The sequence below is a fragment of the Bicyclus anynana genome, chromosome 7 (assembly GCF_947172395.1).
Source record: "Bicyclus anynana chromosome 7, ilBicAnyn1.1, whole genome shotgun sequence".
Taxonomy (NCBI): domain Eukaryota; kingdom Metazoa; phylum Arthropoda; class Insecta; order Lepidoptera; family Nymphalidae; genus Bicyclus; species Bicyclus anynana.
In genome coordinates, this window is record NC_069089.1 from 18,016,618 (window position 1) to 18,041,755 (window position 25,138).

The window sequence follows — 25,138 nt, forward strand, 5'->3', positions numbered from 1 at the left end:
GGTTTTGCTTTGCCGCGTTTTTTTCTGTCACTCGGCAGTCGGCAAGAAGTGTCAAAACTCAAACGATAAACACAAATAACTTTGATTTTGAATTTGAGTTTTTATTCGATATTGTGAAATTTTTGACCTGTGTTTTATCATAATTGTTGGAAAAATATTGTTTCTGGAAAATGCCTGGTCGAGGTAATACAGGTAAAGATTTAGTTACCTAATTGAGTACCTACTAAACCTGTGCACATTTTAAAAGTTTCTTCTTGCTTGCAGCGAAGAACAAAAGTAAATCTAAAACACGCAGTACTCGCGCTGGACTTACTTTTCCTGTTGGAAGGGTGCACAGGTTCCTTCGTAAAGGGAAATATGCGCCTCGCGTCGGAGGCGGTTCTGCTGTATATTTGACTGCTGTACTGGAGTACTTGTCTGCCGAAATACTAGAACTTGCTGCGAAGGCTGCTACAGATAATGGTAGATCCAGGTTAGTTTGTTTCCTAATTGAATTCAGTTTAACTTGTCTATATCACTACAGAACTGAAATTATTATTATTATTATTTTATTTTTTCTTTTATCAATAGCTTAGCGACTTCTTATTTTATGTGTACATAAGTTAGTCAACCTATTATAAATTTCAAGTATATTATGTATATTCATTACTAACTTTTCGACTTTAAGGCTTTAATAATTACTAGCTAACGGCCTACTGTTTTACCCATTGCCTGTGAAAATATGGGGAAAAAATATCCCAATACGCTTATGACACTCACGAATAATGTGGCTTTCTAGTCAAGAATATTCAAAATCAGTTAAATCCAGAGATTACCTACAATACAACAAACTGTATGGTTTACCTCTTGATAATAAGAGATTCAAATTGAAATTTAAAAAAAGATTAAAAATAAAATTTTTTTTTCAAGGTTTACTATTTTTTTATTTTTACTACTTAAATATAAAAATGTCTGAAGTACATTATGCTTGTAAACCAGCAATTTAGGATAATACAATTAAATAATAACACTCTATTTCTAGGATATTACCAAGGCATATAATGTTGGCAGTGGGAAATGATGATGAACTGGACAAAATGCTCGGCAGTGTCACCATACCTCAAGGTGGAGTCATGCCTAAGATTCATGCACAACTTTTGCCGAAAAAAACTAAGAACAGTGGTAAGGAGCCCGCCAAAGGTAGTTCAAATACTTTAAGTCAAGAATACTGAATAGAATATATTTTCTTTTGTATACATATTAAGTGCCAGTTATTTTGAGAGAAATGCCTTATTCTATATTAAGGTCAATCACAATCTATCGAGATTCATCACTAAGTTTTTGAAAATATCAATATGTAATAAAGAGCAAAAAAAGAAGGAAAAGAAGAAACCATGGCTAAATTAAGCATTTTTACTAAAAGTCTACCACATGTGTTACAGAGACAGAGTTGAAATAGAGCTCCCAATGCTACAAAAGAGCAATTTTTTAGGTTTTGTAGCAGTTTTCAATTGTTCAACATTAAATATTATCTTTTTCTCATATCAATATAATAATTTATGGTTGTGTTGTGTTGCAGATCTTAGGCTTACTATTCAAACCTGGTTCTAATGTTTACATATTTAAATTAGTTTACAGTTTATATTAAGAAGTAAGTTATCATCTGAATAATTCTTCTTAAAAAAAGGGGATCTGCATTTTTTGAAGTACTTTTCAGATAACATGGGTACTATTATAGTGAAGCGGCAAACTTTCATGAGTGAAACAAAATGTCACTGTACCCATGCTGTCTGAAAAACACTATAGTTGTTATTTATGAAATTATGAAGATTTTAGTACATAACTTGTATGTGATTTTTAATATAAATTTTTAAGTAAATAGTAGTACCAATTTACTGCAAAATTAGGTCAGTTAAGATTAAGCATTTGATTATAGAATTACAATACTTTTTTGTTTACTATTGATTTATTTCTTTTTAAGTGTATATTAAACTGTAATATGTATTGTGTTTAAAATGGTTTTTCCATTAAAATATTTTTTTATGTACCTTATTATAAACTTTTGTATTGCATTCATTACAATGATTATTATTATTATTATAATACTTGAGTTTTACAATAAAAAGTGTTTTATTTTATTAGTTGTAAGTATTCTATCTTGGGAAGACAGTTTGGCTTTGGATGAAGTGATATCTGACAGCAGAATCACTTGTAAGTAAAAACGGAAGGAAAGTCAATAAATTAGAAAACATTTTGTTAAGATAGATTGTTAATCTATAACCCAGAGGCTCGTTCGAGTACTTGCGTGGTACATTATCTCGTTCCGACGCTCAGAATTTTTTTTTTCCTGGAAACTCAGCTACCAGAGTCAAGAATTTTCGTAACCAAATTGTTGATTGTCTCATAGAGATGAAGCTATTCACGAAAAATTTACTTGATAGTAATCAGTTGTAAAAAATGTTCTACGGATCCCGGACTAATACTCCCATTCCCCTCCAACCAGTCGGGGGGAAAAACTATATTAGGAGTGGGTACGACGATAGACCAACGCGACGAGGATCGAACCACCACCCCTCGGTGATGAGTCCGACCACTCTTACTGTTATTAACGAGATGAAACTTGAGAAAAATTAACTTGATAGCAGTTGTACAAAATGATCTACGGATCCCTGACTATATTGGTCATGTCACATTCAAAAAACATTTTTGAAAAAAAATCTTATATAGTAAGACTGGTGTCCAAGACCGTAAATTCTAAAATAATTGAAAGTTGAAACACAACTTGAGGTGTCAGTGTCATGTCAACTGTCAACTGTCAAAAGTTTAAATTTTAAATTAAATTTAATATTTTTATTTGAATATAAATTAGCAGAAAAGCACATAAATCTTGTAAGATTTCATTAATAATTTAAATTTAGATCATAGTGTTTTTCTTAATAAATAAATTAATTTTTTAACCAATTAATTGCAATCGTAGCAAGCCGCCGTGACTTTATAGGTTAGGTTAGTGTTTTGAACACGTAAAGCTTTAAAGTAAAGAAAAGCCAAGATATGCGCGGTAAATTCCGAGGAGGACGTGGTCGTGGAAATCGTGGGCGGGGATTTTGGCCTCGCGGCGGTAATTCCCGCGGTTTTGAGGGTCCTTGGAACAGACCGATCTTCGGGAGACCGGAGCAAAATCAACAGTGGCTTCAGCGAAAACGAGTGAATGTCAATGCTCCCAGTAAGCGTCTCTCTGAGCAAGCCATAGGAGTCACCGAGTATATTAACGACCATGAAGGTTTCAATGGAATCATAAAGGCCAGGTATGTGAATAACTGGACTGATGGATGGATTGGCTTAGGAGTGGCAATAAGTTGTTATTGTCAGCAAGACTCACCTGACTGTTTATGTTTCGAAAGATGGATCAATCAAATGGTGGTCAGAGGAAAACCACCATGCCTTTTTACCACATATAGATCTATTTCTTCTACATGTAAAACTAATTGTGTACTTTGTTTATTAGACCTTTTAATTTTTATTGTGTGGTTTTTGAGGACTGTGTTTTTCTCAAAAATAATATAGTATATAGCATTTATGTCATTAAACCATCCTACAGTATTTTATAATTATCTATCTTCACTGATATTTCGTATCATAGTCTAATGAGTAAAAACCCTTAGATTTTCAGATTTCCAAGTGTCAGAAATAAATGAAAAAGGCAAGGTGGCAAAATTGACTGATCTCTCAACACCTGAAGTGCCAACTGTTGATGATGCAGTGGACGATGAGGATCTGTTGCTCAACAAGTATAACCCAGAGATTTTGCCCATGGAGACCTGGGACAGAATCAACAAAGTTGCTATATCTACAAATGCTGAACATGTGGAGAAAGTACAAGTAGGTTTTAAAAAAATGTTTAATTTGTTTTTAAATTAGGTCACTGAGCACATCTGTAGGCCTAGCACTAAAGACCTTGGCCTCACTAGAACTGCAGCAAATTCTATATTATAGCTTGGCAAGTTTGTTGACGAAACTCCAAAAAAATCAGTTAAAATTTGTATTGAATGTTCAAATTAACCATCATTAAAATAAAACCTTTTGGACACTATTCTAGAATTTCCATTATCTTTGACTTAACATACAGACTTAACATTCACTTTTAAGCTCTTTACAAGGTTTTTATTATCTCTTTATAACTTGCCTTTTCAGGTTGATGTGACAGGAATGACGAAAGAACAGAGAACCAAAATACATGACGCTGTCAAGAAAGCATTTGGTGGCAGCATTGTTGGTAGCACTATCACCGTAGAAGACAAGAAGTATGTCACTTTTGACAAATATCGGAAAGGAGGTAACAATTGTTATGGTTCTATTTAGCTCATGCTGTAAATTATATTAAATTAATTAAGCCTCAATGACTCCATGGTAAAAGGAGCCTGTCTCTATACTCTCGAGGTCATGGGTTGATGACACACGCAATAGGCTATCCACTTCTAATACAGAAAAAGCAGACCAAGTTGCAAAACTAGATGTTAGAATACCACATATTAAAAATTAAATAAAGTGCAGTGGTGTTCTGTGGCCCTGCATCCTTTAACTTAAATAATGAAATATTGTTTTACATTTTTAGTTCGCATAGATAATAGGGTGAAGTGGGTGTGGCCGGCAGAGTATGTCTACTTTATAGTTTACAAAGAGAACTGTGACACTATGGAGGCAGCGTCACGCATCGGCGAGCGGTTAAGAATGCAGTAAGTATTCAAATCTATACTAATATTATAATTTTTTTATTTTTTGTTCCAATTTATTCTGCAATAATTTAGTGTTGGAAACTATGGAAAGTATCACAAATACTAATGATACCAAAACCTGGAAAACAGCCTACTGAAATCACTTCCTACAGACCAATCAGTTTGCTGCCGATTCTTTCAAAATTATTTGAGAAACTTCTCTTGCGAAGAATTTTACCAATATTAAATGCCAATGATGCAATACCAAACCATCAATTCGGATTTCGGCAGCAACACTCTACTGTTGAACAGGTACATAGGGTTTGCAATAAAGTAAGAGAAACATTAGAAAATAAAGAATATTGCTCATCAGTTTTTCTCGATGTCCAACAAGCCTTTGATCGAGTCTGGCATGATGGTCTGTTATCTATATCTATACTAATATTATAAAGAGGTAAAGTTTGTAAGTTTGTAAGTTTGTCACATTTTTTAAATGGGGTAATCTTCGGAAGTACTGGTCCGATTTTAAAAATTCTTTCACCAGTAGAATGCTACATTATCGGGGAGTGCTATAGGCTATATTTTATATTGGTATCATATATATTAGCCGAGTTATCACAGTTTTTGTCATACAGGTCGGACTGAAAATCTTCTTAAACAGACTTATTCGCATGCGCTGCCTTAACTATTGTGTAAAATTGAAATTAATGTTTGGAGGCTTTATGTATCTTTAAAAGTTCTACAAAAAAGTTCGCGACACCATATATCTATCTTCTATATATTAGCAGATATAGTACCTTTTGTTTTTTAAAAATTATTAATTTTATATACTTAGGTTTGCGTCATTATTTATGCTACTTAACTTAAATCCTTATCAAAATAAATTATTTAATAATCACAAGGATATTATGGAGATAAGATTTGCCCTTTATAGTATGTTAATTAGTTAAATAGTTTCGGAGATAATACAAAATTTCTAAAAGACGCAGAAATCCCGCTACATGACGCCCCGCGCTTTCAATTACGTAGTTCCCGTTCCTGTGTGAATATGGGAATCAAACATAGCCTATGACACTCGCAAATAACGTAGCTTTCTATTGGTAAAACAAACTTTCAAATCGGTCCAGTAGATCCAGAGATTACCTCCTACAACCACACGAACTTTACCTCTTTATATTATTAGCATAGAAGTCTCTATTTCTCTTGGTCATAGTGTACGGGTAGGGTAGGTTTAGGGCCGGGTTTAGGGTAGTGGTAGGGTAGGGGTAGAAGTAGGGTAGTGGTAGGGTAGAGGTACGGGTAGGATAGGGAAGTGGTAGGGTAGGGGTAGGATAGGCGTGAGATAGGGGTACGGGTGGGATAGGGGTAGGAAAGGGATAGGGTACGGGGAGGGTAGGGGTAGGATGGGGGTAGGGTGTAGGTAAGGTAGGGGTAGGGTTAGGGTAGGGTAGGGGTAGGGTAGATGTAGGGGTTGGGTAGGGTAGTGTTGGGGTAGTGATAGGGTAGTTGTAGGGTACGGTAGGGGTAGGGTAGGGTAGGGGTAGTAGTAAAGTTAACATCGAAATTTACGCGGACGAAGTCGCGGGCGTCCGCTAGTATAAAATAAAAACACATATCCCTCATAGTTATTACTTGTTACTGAAGTCCTATCTATCAGAGCGATTGTTCCAGGTAAAGGAAATAGATGTAACATCTAAATTTTATGAAATAAAGGCTGGAGTTCCGCAGGGTTCAGTTTTAGGGCCTGTGTTGTATACCTTATACACATCAGATCTTCCAGAGGTGAAAGGGGTTACAACTGCTACATTTGCCGACGACACTGCGGTTCTATCTAGCGACAAAGACCCTGCAATTGCTTCAAGGTCACTTCAAAAAGGCTTAGAAGCAATATCCAAATGGCTTCATGCAAATAAAATAAATGTCAGCACTTCCAAGTCTGTGCAAGTCACTTTTACGCTGCGTAAAGAAAACTGTCCTCCTGTATTCCTAAATGGAATTGAGCTTCCACATAAAGAGAGTGTCAAATACCTGGGATTGCACCTTGATAGGCGTTTGACTTGGCACCACCATATCAAAACAAAGAGACAAGAGGTTAACTTACGATACAAGAACATACACTGGATAGCAGGCCGGAATAGCAAACTATCCATTGATAACAAACTCTTGCTATATAAGGTACTATTGAAGCCGGTCTGGATGTATGGGATCGAGCTCTGGGGAAGTTCCAGTAACTCTAACATATCCATCCTGCAAAGGACCCAAAACCTAATTTTGAGAAGGATCTGTGGTGTTCCGTGGTTTATAAAGAATAACGAGATTCATGAGGCACTAAAGGTGGAAGATCGTGTTTATGCGACTTAGTCTGCGCCAAAAGCTAGACTCTCTTCTTCAAGAGTGGCGGAGTTCTCGTTGAGCTGGCAGGTTTCGTACACTTCATCTCATGGTTTATACACGCCCAATGAGCATGACAAAGAATAATACATACAAATAACTGAAAAAAATTACTTTAATTATTGCGATATTGCAGCTTAGTAATATATCAAAGCTGGAAATAATAACCTATATACATCTGCCAGGTAAAATCGACTCAACATTCTTTTAAAAGTTTTGTTCACCACAGTGTAAGGCCTTCTCTACTCGGCTACGCGGGCACGAAGGATCGTCGAGCGAAAACAACGCAGTGGTTCAGCCTCCGCAAGTTCGACCCGCGCAAGATATCCGCCGCATGCTCCGACTTGCGCGACATACGAGTGGGCAACTACAGCTTCAGCGACACCAACCTGTCGCTCGGCATGCTGAAGGGCAACCAGTGAGTATTGAACAGAAGCCAGCCTGAAACTGAGGCTTCAATAAATGTTACGATTGTGGTGTCAGGTTCCGCATCTGCCTGCGCAACGTGACGGCAGCCGACGAGTGCGTGGACGCGGCGTGCGAGCTGCTGCGCGAGCGCGGCTACATCAACTACTACGGCCTGCAGCGCTTCGGCACGCGCGTCGACGTGCCCACTTACGTCATCGGGAGGAAACTACTGCAGGGGAACTTTAGGGAAGTGAGTTGATATGTGCATGCACTTTTGCAGGGGAAATCTTATCCTTAATGTTTGGCGACAAATTCCAATTCAACTGTCTTGTTGCCTTTTTATAAATGTCTCAAGGAAAATAATGCATGAATTCCTGGTCCTTTGGAATCGCGATAATTCACTAATATAGCGATGTGTATGGCCAAACGGCAAATACTTCGAACGAAGAAGTGACATGTTATGCAAACTTTGCAAATATTGTCGCGATAAGTGACCAAGGCAACTTGATGTTACGAGTTGCTCGAGTACGGGTGGTATTAACATTCATTATTATTATAAAAAGGAGGTATTTGTACGAAGTTGTTGCAACAGTGATAGTATAAATAAAAGGCTTGATGACTTGAGTTCAGTTCTTTGTTAGGCAGCGTGAACACCGTCATGCTGCTAGTCGCATTAGTGATTTTGTGCAATATTGTTTTGTGTTGTAATTATTGATAATGTCATATGTTGTTTAGTGTGGGCATGGAGAACATGCCGGATACAGGAGGTGTGTGTTGATGCACTCTAAAGGGGTCCCTTGAACCTACACCCAAGGTCACAAGTTCTGGGACCTGCTCGAGGTGTTCTTCTACCACAAAATGATAGTACAATCACTGTCGCTGCTACCCGTCACGTCATACTTAGTCCCAGTTAGTTATTTATATTTTTCATATGAAAGATTATATTTTTCAGGCAATAAGGTTTATCCTGAGCAAGCGGCCGGGCCCCATGGCGCACGCGCTGCACCTGTTCCACACGGTGAACGCGTACGCCGCGGCGCACGCCTTGCCGAGAGACGCGCCGCCCACCGAGGCGCGCCTGCTGCGGGCGCTGGCGCAGAACGAGAACGACCTCATCGGCGCCATGGACCAGGTTCGCGATTCTTTATTCTATAGGCAGAGGTGCAGTCAACATATATTGCCGTCCATATTTTAAGAGTGTTAATAAACTATTTTTTTAGAGTACATATTCTTCATTTTGACATGTAATAAATGTACTAAAACATACAATTAATATGTGTCAAATTTTAAGAATATTTACTTTAACTATAAACATATTAAGCTTTACTATCTAATTTTGTATGAAATAAACTGACTTTATCTATATGAACCACAAGGTGAACCAACAGATACAGCATATACATTATGTTCTCGCCCTAACTGACCTCAGTGGTAATGCGAACGGCAACAAATGATGACCATAAATAAGCATTTTAAATTTTTAATTAAAGATTGCGTCTGTGCGCGTAGGCTTGAATGAGCTCTCGGCGGCGCGACGTGTGCATGTATGTTTATAACCGTTTCATATCCCATATAAACTAAGTTATATACGAAGAGGTTCATTATTTTGACTGATATTGCAGGTGGCGCGCAACGCTCGCCTGTTGTACGTGCACTCGTACCAGTCCCTGATCTGGAACCGCGTGGCGTCCGAGCGCCTCAAGCGGTTCGCCCGCCAGCCCGCGCCCGGCGACCTCGTGCCGCTCGCCGACGTCGAGGACGGTACGCAGCTCTGACTGTACGTGCACTCGTACCAGTCCCTGATCTGTCCATACCGTCCACACCTTTTGTTGGATAATCCTTCATAGGTGATTTTGGGATAAGTGGAGAGAGTGACGTGTGTGGAAAAGGAGAGTGTTAGTTAACTGTCAAGGGGCCCCTTAACCCTACATACAACGATCACAAGTTCGTGACTCCACTCAAGGTCATTCTCTGCCATTCTTGGGTCTTATTTCCTTTGTTCGACATTGGTTTTCTTGTTTTTGCAATCCACTTCTGAGTCTGCTAAAAATATATAATAGTGCAGATAAATAGGCTATATTAGTAACGATAATGACTTGATAAAATTTTCCAGATAGTTTACAAGAAGATTCGGACGACGAAGAGAATCAGAGCAACGCAGACCAAAATGACGCCGAAAAGAAAACCACAGAGGATAAACCGGACACGGACAAGAAAGAAGTCAAAGCCACAGACAAGAGACCCAAATCCAAAACGATGATCCCGGTAAAAGTTTTAACCCAAGAGGATTGCGACAGCGGCAGATACAGTATCTTCGACGTGGTGCTGCCGCTGCCGGGGTACAGCGTGCAGTACCCGCCCAACATGGAGGACTACTACAAACAGCTGCTGACGAAAGATGAACTCAAGTTAGACATGAAACATAAATACAAGTGAGTAAAAGTTGTTTATATAAAACTAATACTATAGCGAGTAAATCAGTCAGTGGCGTAATTATAGCATCTGAGGCCTTTTCTGAATATTTACATTTATGAAAGTCAAAACTTTTTTAGCCGCGTTGGGCTTTTATTGGTACAACCCACCACCTCTCATGGCCCCTCCGAATTCACAATCATTCGGGCCGAATCAGTGGGATTGGGGGGCTCGGTACTTCCTCTTCGCGTGTTCCCGGGCTGCCTTCTTGAACCCCGTTTGCTTCCGACGAGACGAGGTATATCCAGGAAGATACTAGTGATCTGCGGCGCGCAAATGAGCATGACGCGTTCTAAAATCTTCCCGAACATTGGGAGGAATAAGCCTGACATCCTTTCACACGTCGGGGAAAACCCCCTTTTCCACGCAGGCGGCGCACACCCTGTGGAACTCCACGGATGCCGCCCACCACACTTGCTTTACGATTCGCGCTGTGATCCTGTCGATCCGGCCGGTGACAGCTGCCATCGCCTGCTCTAGCTGTCCGTGTACACGGTGTGTGTTGCAGGAGCTACAGCATGTGCGGAGGGTACCGGCACATAGCGGCGCGCCCCGCCGACATGCAGTGGCGGAGCGTGCGCTACTCCGAGCCCTTCGCCGACCTGCTGCTGTCCGACGTGGACGAGCTGGAGGGGAGAACTACTACCGGCATCAGACAAGGTATCATCATTCACAAACCATAATCGGCTGCTCGCTATTGAGCACGAATCTCCTCTCAGAATGAGAGCGATTAGGCTAACAGTTTACCATGCTGGCCCAATGCGAATTGGCACGAGTCTCCTCTCCTTATTAAGTTTTATTTTATAATCTACTTTGAAGTAGAGTAACCCATATTTCTTAAAAAAAAAGAAAAGCCTCTTTTTTTTTAAATCTGTACATTTTTGCCCCAGATACGATATATATAGTACGATTTGATAGCTAATGACCTTTTAAAGGAATCGCTATACGTTACCCTGGATATATAACTATGGAAAATGTTACGATTTTTATCTACTATCATAAATATGTTGTTCCCAGATGGCGAGTACAAGGCCGTCCTCCTCACGATGTCCCTCCGGCCCAGCTCGTACGCCACCATGGCGCTGCGGGAACTGCTGAAGGTCGACACCTCCGGCGACAGCCAAGCCTTGCAAAACAACTACTACAAGAAAAAGAAGGACGACAAAAACACGCCCGCAAAAAGCAATGACCAAGCTGACCAAAATCATGACCAACCTGACAAAGATCATGATCAATCTGATCAAAATGATGACCAAAGTGCTTCGGTAGATGTCAACGAAGAGCCGTGCGAAGAAGAGGCTAATGAAGAAGACAGTGGAGTGGAGAAAAGAAAGTTAGATGAAGAAGATGAAGGAGTAGAGGTTAAGAGAACTAAACAGAATGATAGTTAGAATAAAACAAGTTTTTATTTATTTCATTGTTTTTGTATTAGTCTAGTTTTCATTATTTTTTTCTGTACATATTTGAGCATGAATTATTAGAATTTGAGAGATTATTTTAGGAGGAATAGCATCGATCTCCTATTAAAAAGTGGATGCACAATCAGCGACCAAAAAACGTCCCCACTTAATAAGTGCCAAACACAACTTCTTGGCACTCAATTCAAGTAGTCGCATTTGCAAATTCAACCTTAAACTCAATCTTTAAGGTTGAATTTGCTCTGAATTTTGGATTTTATTGAATATTGGACTATATTTAAAGGTATTATTTTCTTTACCAATAATTCTAAAACTGTCAAAGCAAAATTGGCCAGTTTTTAAGTGAAATTTTCTACATGATTGTGCGTCCTTTTATTATAGGAGGTCAATCAGGAATAGTTATAAAAAATATACAAATATGGTTGGTGGCTTCAACATGTAAATTGTGCATATTAAAATATCATAACTGGAATCTCACCTGATGGTAAGTGATGCAGTTTAAGATGGTACATGATTTGAATGCAAATATGCAAAGCGACAAAATTTAACACAAATTGTGAACTGCAAATAATAATAATTTATATTTTTGCACGATTGTGAAACGAAAAGAGGGTCAGCAAACCAACGCATGTTAAAGTTATTGGAGTTATACAAAGAAGATGCAGACTTTAAAATGCTTACAAACCGTTGTTTCACAATACAACAATAGTCCCAATAGTTCCACGGGCGAGGGTCGAACCCATGACCTTTCGGCATTGGATCCTTTAACCGTGAATCTATATTTGCTGACGCTCCTTTACTATTACACAAAAAGGTGTCCGCACTCCTTAACAAAAGCAAACCTTTATCATATGAAGTAACAAACATTAAAAATAAACATACGCATCGAATTGAGAACCTTCTCCTTTCGAAGTCGGTTAAAAATAGAATACCAATCTTATCTACAATGTGTTATCAATCATAGCTAACATAATGACGCGGTTGTCTGAACCTAATCCTCGGACACACGGGCGGATTCGGCCACAGTTCTCGGCCGTGCGCGACCATTCCGTCGAGCGGTCGAGCGATCCGTCCGTCGAGCGGTCGGGCGATTAAACCGTCGAGCGGTCGGGCGAGTAATCCGTCGAGTGGTCGAGCGTGCGCGGCGGTGTGCGCGCGAAGTTCGCCCGGAGTGGGGAAGGAACGTGGGCACCACGAGCATTTGTGGGGCTTGTTCTGGAATATGATACACTATTATGAAATCTCTATATATATATACCTAATATTATAAAGCTGAAGAGTTTGTTTGATTGTACGCGTTAATCTCAGGAACTACTGGTCCGATTTGAAAAATTCTTTCAGAGTTAGATATCCATTTATCGAGGAAGGCTATGGGCTAGATATTACCGCGCGGCGTCAGCTAGTTTATAAACGAGTACGCTTTAGACAATACGACTGAAGTAAAAGTTCTTTGGCTCTCCCTCTCAACGTCTGGGTGGCAGGTTTTAATGTTTTCATAATGTGACTATCGCGTAACCATTAACGCGAATTTCTTAAGAATTTAAACAGTTATGCAGTAGTGCTGATAGATGGCGTAATTACAATTCCGTAGAAATTTGCGTTTACGGTTACGCGATCGTCACAGTATGAAAACATTGAAAACCTGTTCACAGCGCCCGATCACACTTTTCGTAAAGCATTCATCAACTTGCTCCCCAAGTCAAGCTTGCATGAAGAAGTTTTGCTTCAATAACATACATACATATCATCATTATCAGCCTATTTTAACGGCCCATTATAAAAAGTGGGCCTCTTTCCTTATAGGAGACTGGATGTGGTTCTTAGACCCACCACGCTGCTCCAATGCAGGTTGGCGGGCTTAAAAGTTAGGAGTGGCGTGCACATTATAGATGTAAAAATGCCCTGCTTATCCTTAAGAACCTGTAATAAAGAAGGAATTTTCCTTTTTGTACAATTTCTATGTATGTATAATGCGTACCCTAATTAAATGTTAAATTCATTAACGATCACTATCAGATGCTATTGATAATAACCGAGACCGTCGGTTTAAGATGCTCAGTCACATAGTATATCGCTCTAAATAATTTAACAATGCGTTTCTGAAGTGCTGGCGTATTTTAAATTAAAACATACGTTAAACATCGATTTTTTCTCGGACGTAGTCGCGGGCGTCCAGCAGTGTATACAGGGTGCTAAGGAGTATTTCCCATTACTTGGGGTTATTAATTAAAAATTAAAATTAATTAAAAAGTTCAAGGAATATATTGTGTAGATGTGTCTTAAAATAATATGTTTCATATACGCATCCTTATAATTATGACGTTTTACGTATTTATAATGCAATGCATTCCTTCTTTATTAGGTATAGGCGTGTGTTACATGAATAGTCAGAATTATTCGAATTACTTTATGTGAAAACATAAAAGGTTTTTATTTTTTAGTTAATAAAATATTAGTTAGCTATACAGTTCGGCTCCTGTAAGTGGACTCGTGAAAACCTTGAAGTTATGGGAAATACTTCCCAGCACCTTGTATAACGGTTTGAAGTAAAGTGTACCTTGGTGTGCGTCATGCGGTGGTAGTACAGGTTGGAGCTGGCCGTGAAGCACTTCCCGCATTCGGGACACTTGTGCGGCTTTTCACCTGCAAATATTCATTACTTAATCCACTTCTAATAGCTCAGTTTCATCATCATTCATCCATATTTTACTATATTTTGTATTATTGGCTTTTTATATCCAATCGATGTCAGCCACTTTCCAGAGGGCCTAGTGGCAGTTTGATACTGTGACGATTGCGTTGACGTAACGCGATTTTCTAAGGAATTGAAACAGCGCCATCTATTGCACAACTACTACTGCACAACTGTTCCAATTCTATATAAATTCGCGTTTATGTTAACGCGATAGTAACAGTATGAAAATATTGAAAACTCCCTCTAGGCACCCTGAAGTCGTCGTTCTAGTTTGAGGGTGCCAACTACCAACCGCTTGTCAAGAGACGGTCTTTTATCATGTTTCTATGGGAATCTTATATTTGGATGGAAAGACGCAAAAGATTCTGCTATCTTTTGGCTGACAATTGGCCATTTCTTCTAAGCATCTTTGTCAGCCGCTGGATTCTGACAGAAGACCGTGGTGTTAGGAAGCCTTTACACGATGTCCAGCATCGGCTGATAATGATGCTAATCTTTGTCAATAAACCTTTTAGGTCACAAAGCTAAGTTACTTGGGTAACCTATTCGTACCTGTGTGTATCCTGCGGTGCGTGTTGAGCGAGCTGGAAGTGCTGAAGCCTTTGCTGCACACGTTGCAGATGTGGGGCTTCTCACCTGGAACCAATTGTTTTTGTAGGTACAGTCAAACTCTTGGAACTGAGTCGGAACTGCTTCCTTGGTTCAATTGCTAACAGATGTGGGATCGGATCCTGGGTCAGGCTATATAATGTTGTGCTTTTATCTTGTAAGAATCTGTCAGCTTAATAATATCTTCTGATTCTGATAGTGTCAAAGATTACCACGTTAAGTCCGCCTACCAGCTTTTGAGTTACGTGTCGTGTAGGTATGTGGTGGTTGGTGGATATAAGTTCTATATCACTTCTCTTATATGTTGAGATGCCTAGCGTTGTGAACCGTTAAAAAATTAAAATGATAATAAAAACACTTTGTGAAGGAGTTTATATTATGAGTTTATGTGGTACCACCAACGTCATTTAGGTCTTTAAGCAGCTGCTTTGTTGATATCGTTGCTGGTGCGGTATAGTTGGCAAGGGTGACCTTGTAGGACGTATTCCTAACTTGGGGATTGTCCGTTACGGTCAAATCTACATTAGAGAAGTCGTGCATACTTCTCGAACATGAAATACCTGTATGGGTTCTCATGTGTCGCTTCAACAAGGAAGGCCGGTCGAAGGTTTTCAAACAGACTTGGCAAGGCAGGACAGTCTTCACACTCGCCCGCGGCACACACACTTTACTGTCGACTTGGTTGGTGCGTTCGTACAGCTTCACTAGATGATCGTTCAGACCGGCGAGGAAGTTGAAATCTATTACATTTACCATTTTTTTGGATTTGTTCTTGATTGAGAGATCTAAAGGTTCTATTTGTGGATTCATATTTGAGTTATTTGTCTAAATAAATGTTACGCGAATTTCATTAAAGTTGGAATTCGTTTGTTGTGGATTCTTATGTACCAAAGGCAGCTTTAGTGTCTAGGATCCTTGTTTTTTTAGATTATTTTTAGTTTTTCTAAATAATAAAAGTTTGACTGAAATAATTTCCACTATCCACTGAAAGATTATGATTTATTCCCAGTTTTATTGTAACACTTAAACACTTTAGTATCTTGGAAATCTTTTTGGAAAAATAGTGTGATGCTATTTATCTTAGTCAATATTTTAAGAAGTTTGAAATTTAGATTTTTGAGATTCAGAGACGGTTTCAGTTCGCTGTTCTGATAGAATTGAACCTAAAATTCGAACACAATATATTCCTCCTTAGGAAAATGTGATTTCCTTCCGAATTTCCATAAATAACTGATCAGTTTTTTTCGTATTCGCCCTTAAATAGCGCCAAGGGTTGACGCGTACAAATGACGATGTTATATCGCCCAGTATTGAATTGTGTAACGCGATGTCGAGCATCGTTTGGAGCATTGTGGGCAGGTAACAATGAGTTATGTAGAGCACCGGCCACTAATCGACGTGATTTGACAATTTTTTGCGTAAATTACACGGATGTAAGAAAGAAACGGTACATTTTGTAAATACTGAAAGTAGCAAAACAAAGTTGTTCATCTCCATTATCAGCTATAATATTCTTCATTCAGTTTCATCACCATTATTCTATTTGTTGACTATACAAGCCTTCTTCGATAAAATAGGTCAGATAAGCGATATGGTCCTACCACGTTTTGCGGACCTAGGGTAATAATTTGTCCATTATCAAACGTTAATGATAATAATGAGCGGGACCGTTTAACCTTCATGATAATAATTATTGTTCTCCGAGTCAATGTAGGTACCTATTTAATACCACTAACTCCCCAACTCTGGTCAGGACTACTGAGAATTACTTGAAGGGTCAATTTTTCAAAGCCCGACTAAGGACTCAAACCTAGGGACTTTCGATACGAAGCCGCATATGATCCGATAGTTTTGAAGGATTTCAGAACTCAGTATTTGTCGTTTTTAACGCAGACTACCTACCTACTATACTTTACAAGTTTTTTAAAATTGATAAGTACATATTAGGTATACCTTGTAAGTACTCACAGATTTATAGTACAAACCGTGTTGAGTCTGGCTAAATAACACTGCAATAGTAGTTAGAACATTCGAAGAAAAGAGGCGGCACATCCATAAGATTCCGTATTCGTTGTGCTGTATTCAAGAAAACGTAATCGGTTATAGAGGTGACGAGGCATCAAAATGTTTGTATTGAAGCTTTGTGAACAGATAGGCGGCGATATCTATGTTGTATTTTGTATTGTACCGCCGGTATTGTGGCGATACAATGGGACAAATTTCCGATTACCTACCCCCTGAAAGCTCATGGTGTTGTGTTGTTTACTTATGGTTATTGGAGTATTGCTGTGTAAAATGGAAAATTTGCCTCGTTGGTCCAGTAGTTAGCTTCGGATTAGGATTTCCGGGGTTCGAGTCCTGGGTGAAACTAATATTCAGTAGGTACTTATTTATATCAAGAAAAATAAATTCAGTCTGGAGTTGAGTTGATGGTGTTGCACCTCAAATCTGAAGCCGAAAACTTCTTTTCTGACATACTCAAGTTCGTAATGAGTAGGTACCTACTTAGGCTACCTACATTGTTGCTATAGATTTATATTCCTAAGTAACAGGCTGCAATGTTGCCTACTAGATGCTTACAACTTCTTGTTTTGATGATACCCACGAAGGTGATCTGTAGGGTCAAAATAAAGTAGGTAAAATTTGTAAGGTGGTAATCTCTGGAACTACTGTACCGATTTTTAAAATTCTTTCAACAATAAAAAACCACGTTATATTATGTGGATTTCACATATTTTAACACAGTATTCGTAACAAAAACTACGAAGGTGGAACTGGGGGGCGTTGGCTCGTTAGTGATGTGAAGGGAATTTGAAATAGCATTCGAGGTCTTTGCATCGGAAACTTTACTTTTGTATTACCTACCTAATTAAAATGAAGTACCTATAGTTACTTATAAAATTTCTAAAAAAATGTAAGAGTTATCGATAGAAATTTAATTATATATTTTTTTTAGTCGACCAAGCAAAACCACCAGGTCAGCATTGATCTGCGGAACCCTACACTGCGCGAGGCCCGATACGTCAGTTTTAATGTTTTACTCATGAGTAAAAGCGCTAATCCTGAAGAAATATTAGTAGGTATATGATCTATGATCCTGAGTATATTGGTTGATACTTTAGTAACGACTTTCATTTCACTAAAAGTAACGATGGAGTAATTTCAGAAATTGCGGTCGCTTTCGGCGATGACGTCGCAGTTTCATTGTGGTGCCGGTGATGAACGACCGTCATTACTCTGTACCGCCCTACCCGAACAGCATATTTTAGTATACAGCCTATTATGATATATGGATATTATTATATATGGCCCACTAATCAACTAGGCCCTTATCATATCCATATCCTGAGGTAGGTAGGTATAGGAGAGGAGTTTAGACCCACCATGCTGTTCCAGTTTCACGCTGTTCCAATAGGCGTTGGTGGACTCTAGGATGATAATGACTTTGTAATAACCACTACAACTTAACGTGCTCTTCAAGACACGGGTGTGTTGTACCAGTCGCCATTTACCTACCAACTCTTTGCTGAGAATTGATTCCTCGACATCGTGATTCGATCATATACGAGTAAGTGTCACTGGACAAATGAGGCAGTTGGTATATTGCCTATACCTTTTGTTTTTTTACAAGTTAGCCCTTGACTACAATGATAAACCTAAGATGAAAGTGGGTCAACCTAAAATTGAAGCGGGCTTGGTACCTAGTTGGTTACTTGGTAGTAGTAGGATGAAGATCCACACCTCTTTCGGAATCTACACGCCATCGTACCGGAACGCTAAATCGCTTGACGGGACGTCTTTGCCGGTGGTAGGTAACCACGGTAGCCACGGCCGAAGCCTCCCACTAGCTAAAAACTTATAAAAACATGTACCTAGATAAGATCCTATACGAACGAATTCTCTGCAAAGAACTGCAATGTAGGATGCAAATTGTAAAGCGTAGCGAGAACAAAAAAATAAAAACAAAAAGTGCTTCCGATTGAAATTCCGTCTTATTCAAATGCGTTCGCAAATCGGATTTACTTTTCTTTCCTCTTGTTAAGAGAGCTTGTTTAACTTTACCTCGCTTCTGCACTTTTATTTATTTTCCGTATCTACTTGTACTACCTATTGTTTGGTTGGGAACTAAGATAAAAGTTCTTCGAGCTAATTTTTTTAACAAAAAAATTTAGGACGCTGCTCCATACAGTCAATGACTTCTTACGTTAGTCAGCCGTGTATTCGAAACACGGTTAGGTAGGTACTAAACATACTCTTTAGGTACTGGCAGGCGTCCACTAATCAGCATCGTACGTATCGGATGCATCGCATCAAACGGATTTTTAATTTTACGGTAGATAAAATCCGTTCGATGCGGATCAGTGGACGCACTTGTGTGACTTTCTATACTAAGAATATTAAAATCCGTTTGATGCGATGCGTCCGATACGTACGATGCGAATCTGTGGAGAGCCTGTCACAGTCGGACCTTCGTAATTTTATAAAAGCTTGACAAACAACTGACAAACGTCAACCCGTGCCTAACTACTATTAGGTAAGACTTACCTGGTAAGTACCTACGACGAAAAACTATTGAATTCGTTCAAAGCGTATTTAAGTATTTATTCTTAGTATATTTTCCTTCGGAAATATACGAGAAATGATGTCCTCAATCACCAGTCACAACATCGTGGCAACTTTTCGAAAAATTAAGGATCTCTAGAGAAGATCTGCTACGACGCTAAGTGTCTGGCGACTCGGGAGTACAGATTTCTAATAGACCTTTGTCGAGCCATCACTGGGCCTTAGGGTACATTTACACGAGCAGCACGTTGCCAACGGCAGCTGGCAACTGCTACCGACGACTGCAGTCGGCGACCGCCGTCAACTGCCGCGGAGACGTCGGCGACACTGCCGTTGAGTGCTGCCGAGAGATCGGCGACTGCAGTGCACTGCCGAAGCAGAAGTCACATGCAACGCCAACAAGTAGTCGCTCCGTCCCATCATGTCTCGACCTGGACACTATACACTTTTGGGCTCAGAGACTGCTATATATTAATAGGAAAGAAGAAGAAAAATAAAATGGTTTGATACGGGGCCGAACTTATAGCGCCTTGGGTTCGATTCCATTTTGTTGGGCTAATGTCGTTCCCACTGTTACACGAATAAAAATATAAATAGGTCAAATAAAAAAAGCATAGGTAAGGTAATATACGAGTATACACTTAAAATAATAACTAAAAGGACGAAGTTTACCGAAACTCAATACTAAGAATCTTGTAACAGTCCAGAGGTTTTTTTGTTAGCAGTTAGCACCATTTGTTTTCGTAGTTTTACCGAAACAAAAAACGATTTAAGTTTTATAAAAGTCGAAGGTCTTTTGAAGCGCTCCAACAAAGGGCCTCGGTATAAAATAAACAGTTCTTTTTCAATATTTGGCGGAATTACGCCATCGATCGCGCGCCTCCTGCATTAATGCATTAGCCTGAAGATAGGCGCCAAGCACCATTGGCGCGGCGCAACACACACGCTGAAGCGATTCTTCATATAAGCATTATAAATGTTCGTCCGTTTATCTGTTACTTTTCATGACTAAGCCGTTGAACCAATTTAGATGAATTTTGGTACATGAATTGAAATAGAACCTAGCAGATTATGGGATTTTATCCTAAAAAACTATCAATCAATCAAGCAATCAATCAATCAATCAATCAATCAATCAATCAATCAATCAATTTATTTCTTTGCAGATACATGCATTATTTATAACTATACTTTGTATTTCGAATTTATAAAAACTGAATCTATTGCGGACAAGATCGCGGACGTCCGCTAGTTGAAACACTTTTGTCGGAAAACGGGTTGACTTCAGAAGCGGGTTTAAAGCAAAACACTATTATTGTATGAAATTCTGTCAGGTCAAACAATTCCCACCAAGAATATTACCAATGAACCCTCGAATGGCAGAGAATCACCTTGAGTGATGTGACGGACTTGTGACAGAAGGATGTAGGGTTAAAGACTTTTAACACTCCCCTTCTCCACTCAAGTCATTCTCCCTGTCCATCCAAAAATAATCCATGAAGGATTATCCAACAAGAGGTGTGGACGGATCGAACGTCACAACAAAAATGAGCTAGCTATGGCTCCCAGCAAGCCGCTCACTCGCAGGTAGCTCAAAACCTTGTTGTTTGCTGACGTCCATCGGTTGATAATTATGATGATGTTGATGGTGGAGCGTTCGTTATCAACCCATATTCTGCTCACTGCTGAGCACGAGTCTCCTCTCAGAATGAGAGGGGTTAGGCCAATAGTCCACCCACGCTGGCCTATAATGCGGATTGGCAGACTTCACACACGCAGAGAATTAAGAAAATTGTCTGGTATGCAGGTTTCCTCACGATGTTTTCCTTCACCGTTTGAGACACGTGATATTTAATTTCTTAAAATGCAGACAACTGAAAAGTTGGAGGTGCATGCCCCGGACCGGATTCGAACCCACACCTTCCGGAATCGAAGGCAGAGGTCATATCCAACGGGCTATCACGCATGATGGTGAATATTGACATCCAATTATGTAAAAATTTAGTACATAGTCTACATAAAACTAGCATGAATTCCAATAAAATAAGGAATCAAGTCAAAAATTAATCAAGGATCAAACAACATAAAACCGCATATCGCTCATAACACAAAATCATGGTGGATCCGTAAATGTATTCTTAATAAAGCGGCGGGGCCGGCCGGATGTATTTTTTGATATCTCAGCGCGAGGCGTCCAGGGGGGGGGGGACGCTTTGTGGACGCTCGGCGCTATCGGCGGACGCGGGGGTCGAACGGACCAATTTGCCGACGATATTGCCTTCACTGGCTATTCATATTTAGAACTGTTTTTTGATGTAGAACCTGCCTGCGATAGTCAGTCTACCTCATTTTATGAAGGCTAAAATATTTAACTTAGCATGGGCAAAATGAAACAAATCACTCAATTGAAAACAAATCACTCAATAAAAGTTCTTTATCATTAACTGAAATGTGTTTTAATTTTTTACATCTTCACCGATACATCAGCTGACCATTTTTATTCTGCAACATTTATGTACCTACCTATATTAATAATTATAACCTGCTGGCCTATTGACTATTTTGGTCTATAAACCTATTACAATAAATTTCAAATGGACTTTTTTATTGAGAAACGAGTACCTACCTACTTATGTTTAGTTGACACACTGGCTCCGTGTAAGTTCAGTTACAATATTTGAAATAAGAAAAGCTCAATATTTCAGTTCAAATCTTTTACCTTTTAAATTTGTTTTTTATTTCGGTAAGTACCTTATCATCAGCGTCTTTTTAAAGCCCACTACAGAGTCAAGCCTCTTTCCACAGGGGAAGGAAGTTGAAGATTGGACCCTGCACGCTACTCCAATGCGGGTTGGCGGAATTGGGGTGATTCAAAAAATCACTGAGCGGCCGGACTTTGAGAATGATAATGATCGTTACTGACAGCTAAACGTGTTCTTCAAGGCACGGAGTTGTAACATCACCAAGTTCCCAACTTCAGGCTAATACTGCAAGAGTACGTATTTCCTTATAAATATAAAAGCTCAATATTTATAGCCCGATCTAAAACTCGAACTTAGGACCTGCAAGCTATCTTAGCTAGAAAGCACTGGGCCAGCAGGGATGTTCTGTGTTCTTTTGTGGGTGTGTACCTAAGTGTGTATAAGTATCTACCATCCGTAATCGGGTAAAAATGTAATTAACTAAATCTGTTAGACATGTATGTCCTCGCTAATAACTTCTCCCAAAACCGTCGACACACAATCTTCAAACTGAAAATATAAATTGAAAGAAACGACATTCGAGTAGGTAACAAAAACAATCCACCAGCAAAATAAAACCGAGCAAAAGCAAATAATATGTCCGCAAAATTTTATCTCGAACGGAGTCCAGTAAATACAATCGGAATGAAAAACAAATATCGCTAAAAGCCTCTTGACATGGTTTCCTCAGCCCGCCCCGCGCGCCGCCCACCGGCCCCGCCCACCGCAGGCCACGCCCACCCAGCTCGTTTTTATCCACTTTTATTGCCTCCACGTAACTACTATGGTCTCCCTCGAAGTTACTTTGATGTTTCAAGATTGTCATTTCGAAATGAGTTTTAGTTTTCCACCGCTCCGGTTTTTAATTAAAAGAGGTTTTCTCGATATTGTTTCTTGTAGGTATACTGCCTCCTTCGTCCAATCTTTAGCCCATGTGGCTTTGAATCATTGAGCTATTGTTACTTTCAAGAAACATTCAATATTAGCCCGGATTTGTGGGTAGTTGTTGTTACTCCCTGTGTTCGAAAAGTACGATCCAGCGGGCCTATTCACCATTTTAGTCTTTAGTATCAACCTATTCAAAAAAACATCAAATCAATTGATATATCATTTTATATGTCATTTACCTACTGTGTGATATCCACCGGATGACACTCTTAGATAGAATTTCGACCTATATCTCAATTTCGTATATGTCAACTAGCATACGTCAAAGACAGTGAATTAGAATGCATGGTCATAATCATTAACATCTTATAGTCAAATCAAGGGTGGATCTCTCACCTAATCTCTTTTTTTGATCTATAATTTGACTACCTCTCTGCACTTGGTAGTGGTTCTCAACAGAAAGATCCTGGGTTCGATTCCCAACTCGGGTCAGCTTAGGATTTTACTATCTCAGGTTCGGTCTGGTAGTAGAAATTGGCCGTGGCTAGCTACCACCCTAAAGACGTACCACCAAGAGATTTAGCATTCCAGTATGAGGCTGCGAAGAAACTGTGAGATGTAGATAATATGGGTAGAATAAACTTATAACTCTTCCACGTTAGCTCGCTTCCATCTTAGATTGCATCGTCACTTAACATTAGGTGAGATCCCTTAGGTTATTAGGTCATTGTCATTTAATAAAAAAAAACCTTAATGACGAAGGTCTGGCCACAAAGAATCTTAGGCCATTAGGTTCTACCTGCTTGTTGCTTTGCTAAATTAACCCAATTATTCAACTCGAAATCATACTTGGTGAAAAGCAGAGGTATCTATCTAAGTAAGATTATTATTTTTATTAAAAGATAGATCTTAATTAGATAGATCATTCTTTGCACTGCTGAAGTATTGTGCGAAAATTAGGAGAAACCTAAAAAATAACAAACAAAATAACTATAAAATAAAAAAAAATAGGTAGGTAGGTACCGATGACAGTGTTATACTTTGCAGTGCTTAGGTACTACAAGTACCTACTAACAAAATAATATCTGAAAACTGTACCTACATTAATATTTATGATCAATAGTTTTCGGTTTAAGACAAAATTATTATAATGGGTGCTCGGAAGTATTTCCCATAACTCATAAGAGTTATATTCTTTAAGGAAAAGGAACATATTGTGTTTTAAAATTCTAAAATATGATATATTTCTTATAAATATTTCTTTTGTAAATAGATCTTAAATTGTGTCCCATAAATCGCATCCTTATATTATGATCTAGCCAAACTTACACATTGATAAATATCATGAAGTCGCTTACTAGTGAAGTGCGGGGTGCCAGAAGCGATATCTCGTCGATATCGACAGTCTTAACACTACGATTACGTATTTTAAAATGCAAAGATCGATAAAGGCGTATGTTACATGAATAGTCGGAATTATTTGAATTACCCACTTTGTATAAAAACATAAAAACCCTCTGTTAACAAGTCCTACTTGCACTTGGCTGGTTTTTATGTATAATGTACCTATATTGATAGAAGACAAAATTGCATGTTTTAAGACAGTTGATAACGTAACTTTACTAGCAAAAAATTTAATATTAATCATAACTTCGCCTCATATAATATTTCGTTGTTTTATACCAGTAGAACTCTCCCCGCGCATTTCTTTCAATTTCATCATGTTTATTTAAATGAGGTTTGTATTACAGTCTGTACGACGCTTTAATATGTACGGGGACATTCTTATTATCTTGTCGGCGGCGCGTGCTCGTTATACTGCGAGATTTTCATTCAAATTGACAGCGGATGTCCGTGATTTCGTCCGCGAGAAATTCCGTTTAAAGTTTCATTGTACACGACCATTTTCTGTCTGTTTATAGTGTTTAATATTGTTGTAGAAACTAGGAATAACCCATAATGTACCTACTGTTTTATTAGATCTTGAATATCGTATTAGGTAGCGTTTTCGGTGTTGTAAGTATATTTTCATTTTATTTTCAAGATAAGTATACCTGATTAAGATTGTTGTAACGTTCCGCTTACTTTTTCCAAGTTTCTCTCTCCAGACATCAGAGTTTGTCTGTTGATTGCTTTTAGCAATAAGGCTTACTTTGCAAGGTCTTGTCCACATTTATATTTTTCCTTTTTTTGCAGTAAGTTTTAACGTCGTGTGAACGGTTCTATGAACAATGTAAATTCAACTATTTATTTGTTAGGTAA

The 25,138-nt window shown here is 38.9% G+C and overlaps 3 protein-coding genes across 4 annotated transcripts; 2 read left to right on the plus strand and 1 right to left on the minus strand.

The window, feature by feature from the left end:
- The first annotated feature begins 39 nt into the window (after window positions 1-39).
- LOC112050816 (late histone H2A.2.2) lies at window positions 40-2,104 on the plus strand. Of its 2 annotated transcripts, none has more exons than XM_024089172.2 (3): window positions 40-192; window positions 265-472; window positions 1,022-2,104. In XM_024089172.2, the coding sequence occupies exons 1-3, from the start codon at window positions 171-173 to the stop codon at window positions 1,209-1,211; spliced, it is 420 nt and encodes a 139-aa protein (XP_023944940.2). In that variant the 5' UTR covers window positions 40-170; the 3' UTR covers window positions 1,212-2,104. The 2 variants fall into 2 exon arrangements, with proteins under 2 accessions (XP_023944940.2, XP_052738390.1); XM_052882430.1 differs by having other exon boundaries at window positions 40-183.
- Window positions 2,105-2,773: 669 nt separating this feature from the next.
- LOC112050817 (pseudouridylate synthase 7 homolog) lies at window positions 2,774-11,374 on the plus strand. Its single transcript, XM_024089174.2, has 11 exons — window positions 2,774-3,284; window positions 3,642-3,858; window positions 4,171-4,312; window positions 4,592-4,712; window positions 7,312-7,500; window positions 7,566-7,740; window positions 8,443-8,622; window positions 9,113-9,251; window positions 9,604-9,922; window positions 10,471-10,622; window positions 10,980-11,374. Exons 1-11 carry the CDS (start codon window positions 3,031-3,033, stop codon window positions 11,351-11,353), a joined length of 2,262 nt encoding a protein of 753 aa, XP_023944942.2. The 5' UTR covers window positions 2,774-3,030; the 3' UTR covers window positions 11,354-11,374.
- Window positions 11,375-12,334: 960 nt separating this feature from the next.
- Window positions 12,335-15,601, minus strand: LOC112050815 (zinc finger protein 426-like). Its single transcript, XM_024089170.2, has 4 exons — window positions 15,245-15,601; window positions 14,628-14,711; window positions 13,938-14,023; window positions 12,335-12,595 (listed from the first exon to the last, which is right to left on the minus strand). Exons 1-4 carry the CDS (start codon window positions 15,492-15,494, stop codon window positions 12,335-12,337), a joined length of 681 nt encoding a protein of 226 aa, XP_023944938.2. The 5' UTR covers window positions 15,495-15,601.
- Window positions 15,602-25,138: the final 9,537 nt, after the last annotated feature.

Coding starts and splice junctions, on each gene's coding strand:
- LOC112050817 (XM_024089174.2), top strand. CDS start 3,031: ATGCGCGGTAAATTCCGAGGAGGACGTGGTCGTGGAAATCGTGGGCGG. Junction 3,285..3,641: donor AATGGAATCATAAAGGCCAG/GTATGTGAATAA, acceptor AAAAACCCTTAG/ATTTTCAGATTTCCAAGTGT. Junction 7,501..7,565: donor GGCATGCTGAAGGGCAACCA/GTGAGTATTGAA, acceptor TTGTGGTGTCAG/GTTCCGCATCTGCCTGCGCA.
- LOC112050815 (XM_024089170.2), bottom strand. CDS start 15,494: ATGAATCCACAAATAGAACCTTTAGATCTCTCAATCAAGAACAAATCC. Junction 14,712..15,244: donor ACACATGAGAACCCATACAG/GTATTTCATGTT, acceptor AATTGGTTCCAG/GTGAGAAGCCCCACATCTGC. Junction 12,596..13,937: donor ACCGCATGACGCACACCAAG/GTACACTTTACT, acceptor ATCATATTCCAG/AACAAGCCCCACAAATGCTC.
- LOC112050816 (XM_024089172.2), top strand. CDS start 171: ATGCCTGGTCGAGGTAATACAG. Junction 193..264: donor GCCTGGTCGAGGTAATACAG/GTAAAGATTTAG, acceptor TCTTGCTTGCAG/CGAAGAACAAAAGTAAATCT. Junction 473..1,021: donor ACAGATAATGGTAGATCCAG/GTTAGTTTGTTT, acceptor CTCTATTTCTAG/GATATTACCAAGGCATATAA.